This window comes from Bactrocera dorsalis, chromosome 1 (genome assembly GCF_023373825.1).
Source record: "Bactrocera dorsalis isolate Fly_Bdor chromosome 1, ASM2337382v1, whole genome shotgun sequence".
Classification (NCBI taxonomy): domain Eukaryota; kingdom Metazoa; phylum Arthropoda; class Insecta; order Diptera; family Tephritidae; genus Bactrocera; species Bactrocera dorsalis.
This window is the reverse complement of record NC_064303.1, coordinates 39,436,548-39,439,545: the sequence shown is the minus strand read 5'-3', so window position 1 is coordinate 39,439,545 and position 2,998 is coordinate 39,436,548. Positions and strand designations below refer to the sequence as shown.

At 38.1% G+C, this 2,998-nt stretch overlaps 1 protein-coding gene across 1 annotated transcript; it reads right to left on the bottom strand.

Moving 5' to 3' along the window:
* Positions 1–342: 342 nt before the first annotated feature.
* Positions 343–1,887, bottom strand: LOC125777500 (piggyBac transposable element-derived protein 3-like). The gene is made up of 2 exons (XM_049452609.1): positions 1,536–1,887; positions 343–1,472 (listed from the first exon to the last, which is right to left on the bottom strand). The coding sequence occupies exons 1-2, from the start codon at positions 1,885–1,887 to the stop codon at positions 343–345; spliced, it is 1,482 nt and encodes a 493-aa protein (XP_049308566.1).
* Positions 1,888–2,998: the final 1,111 nt, after the last annotated feature.

Sequence of the window (2,998 nt, the reverse complement as noted above, 5' to 3'; positions counted from 1 at the left end):
GCTAGGCCACTGGTTTACATATATGTAGAAAATCATTCCGCAACCCCCAAAAATCAAACTTCAAAACAAAAATTTTCAATTCACTTTATTATATATCATTAAAAAATCAAAAATAATGAATTCATTTTATTAAATATCATTGAGATGATACAAAATTTTATTGAAAAATCCTGGTTTTTCACATTTTTGTATGATATGCTTCGAAGCAAGGCAAACAAAGTCCAACATCGCATTTTTTGCAGGCTGTTCGCACGATGGACTTGCATACATCACCTGCACATCGCCTCTTATTTCCAATTGGAACACAAGGTGATCAGTCCTGTCATAGCGCAGGACATTCGTTTACGGATTCAATTCGTTTATTTGAGGTTTTTGGAACTTTTTCAGTTCGACGCCGTAGTGCTTGCAATAGTAAATTGCTACTTCTCTCTTAAAATCTTTAAATGACTTATTTTCATTAGCGGATTTATAAAGAAGCCAGCTGTTTTGCAAGCTTGCATCAATAAGCCAAGTAAAAATGGAATGCCACCATTTTTTTCCTCTAAAGGTTATTCGGTGGCCTGCAACATTTTGGTCAAATCGATCCACACCCGACATAAATTTGTTGTATTGAGTTACAACGCACGGACGTGGAACTGGTATTTTCCTACGCAATTCTCTACTGTAGCGAGATGCTGTGGATTTTGGTTCGCCACTAAAACATGTTGATGCAAGGCAGACTACCGAGTTATCTACCCATTTAGTCAGATAAATTGACTCTTCTTTGATTTCCACGCTTTCGTAATATCCTCTTTGCTGTTTACGCAAATCCTTCTTATGTGGAATAGGACAACTTTTTGGAATTCGGTTTTCTCGAATTGTACCGGTAGCCTGGAAACCTCTTTTTTTCAAATAAATCATCAATGGTATTCCAGTGAAAAGATTGTCAAAGTAAAAGGATAACGGAAGTCCTTGCACCTCTTCCGAAAATTCGTCAATCATACACAAGAGTGGAGCTGCGCAAGTGCCAAAGCGTTCTTCATATTTAGGATTCACCCTCGGATTCTTACCTTGGTATATTTCAAAATTGATCATATATCCTCTAGGAGTGCAAAGAGACCAAGCTTTGTATCCGAAACGAATTGGCTTTCCTTTTATGAACTGTTTACATCCATGGCGACCGAAATATGCAATCATACTTTCGTCATATGAGAGATTTTGTTCTGGGTGAAAGTTTTCAGTCATTTTGGCCTTTATATGGTCAGTCAGTGGGCGTAGTTTCCAAAGAGTGTCAAACCTGTCAGAACTAGCAGACGGTTCGTGCAATGCGGACTCGAAGTGCAGCATATAGTTGATTTCCTCAAAGCGGTTCCTTCGCATAGCATTGAAGACCATAACGTTTTGAACGTCATCATCGCAGCTCCACATGTCTCGAAAGGCTCCTGTAGAAGTGTAGCCAGTTACTATCAAAATTGCGATGAACACACGTAACTCTGAAAAATTTAGTGTTAAATATGAATATCATAAAATCAAAATAGAGATTACATCGTCATTACCATCTATAGTAAGTTCTTCGTATCGTTTCTGATGATGCGTAGCGTACAAATTCGAACATTTGCATATATGTTCAAGCAAGTCATCGCTGAAAAATTTCTCAAAAAGTTGATGAGGTCTAAGATCCCGACAATCTTCGAAATTTGTTTCAGGGAATATGGGAAGGACTGGTAATGAATTAGCGGTTTGCCAAGTATATTTGCTGTCTTTGTTAGCTGGTGGAAGTGGTACTCCAGTATTTGATTGAATTGGGCGACAAATTTTCTTGGACGAGCTCGGCAAACAATCGTCTAAAGTATCGTCATAAGGTTCCTCGTCATCAACATCCTCTAGTCTACAATCGTTAGTTTTCATTCGCGTACTATTTCAAATACAATTTCACATCCGGCTTTAAGTTGTGCTGGGCATACATTGTCCGGAACTCCACCTTCATCCTCGCCATCATCTTCCCCACTTACATCCCTATCCTGATAAGGTGGCTCGATGTAGAGTGCCTGGATATTAGTAGGAACATCGTTTTCATCATCAGAGCACAATTCCTCTAAAAAATCCAAAGCTTCTTGCAACGTTAGATATTCCAGTGGCCTAACCTGCCTGGCGTTGCCATATGGACACATGCACAGAAAAATGCAAAAAAACGCATTCAAATATATTTTTTTTTAGAAAAAAATCATTGAGAGTTATTTTATATTCCAATCACTACACAAAAACACAACTATCATAGCTCGACCGCGCGAATCTTCGATATCTTAGATATACTTACTTTTTAATTTCACGTTTTTCCCCACTCCACATTTTGTATACACTTTGCAATGCACTCACGACTACGAACCAAATACAACTAACGAGCAAATGAATGCTGCCGAAAGCGCGATCAATTACGCAACAGCCACGTGCTAACAGATAACGGTATCTGCATTCTTTGGAATTTTGTGGACATATTAAGCAAGACTATCGAGCGTTGCCATATGGCAACCACAGGGTGATTTGGGTTAATTTCAGTCATCTATATCAACTATAGGTACTAGGCAGGGTCGATTTGTGGGGAGGCGAAAAAATCGCCCATTGCTCTATGAAAATCATATTCTACGGATCAAAATAAAAAACTTTGTCGAAGGAACCATACCTCTGAAATAAATTCTGATGTCCCCCAATTTGGGTCGAACTTTTGGGTAGGGGCAAATTTTGAAATAGAATTGAAATTACCATTTCATTCTTATTACCTCTGAAAGTGAGGAGAACTAAAGCAATAACCACAATGGTATTTCAAAAAAAAAAAAAAAATAAGTGAAGTGACCATTCCCAATCAAAAAGTTTACAATGAATCCACCATCCTCTACACCGCAAGATGAAGCAACTACATCAACAACTATCGAAAACCCAATGAGTCATATACCCAAGCATGATGATCTTAATTTACCAACCCATCTGGATATCTTGAGATATTATTTTTACTTAAGCGAAC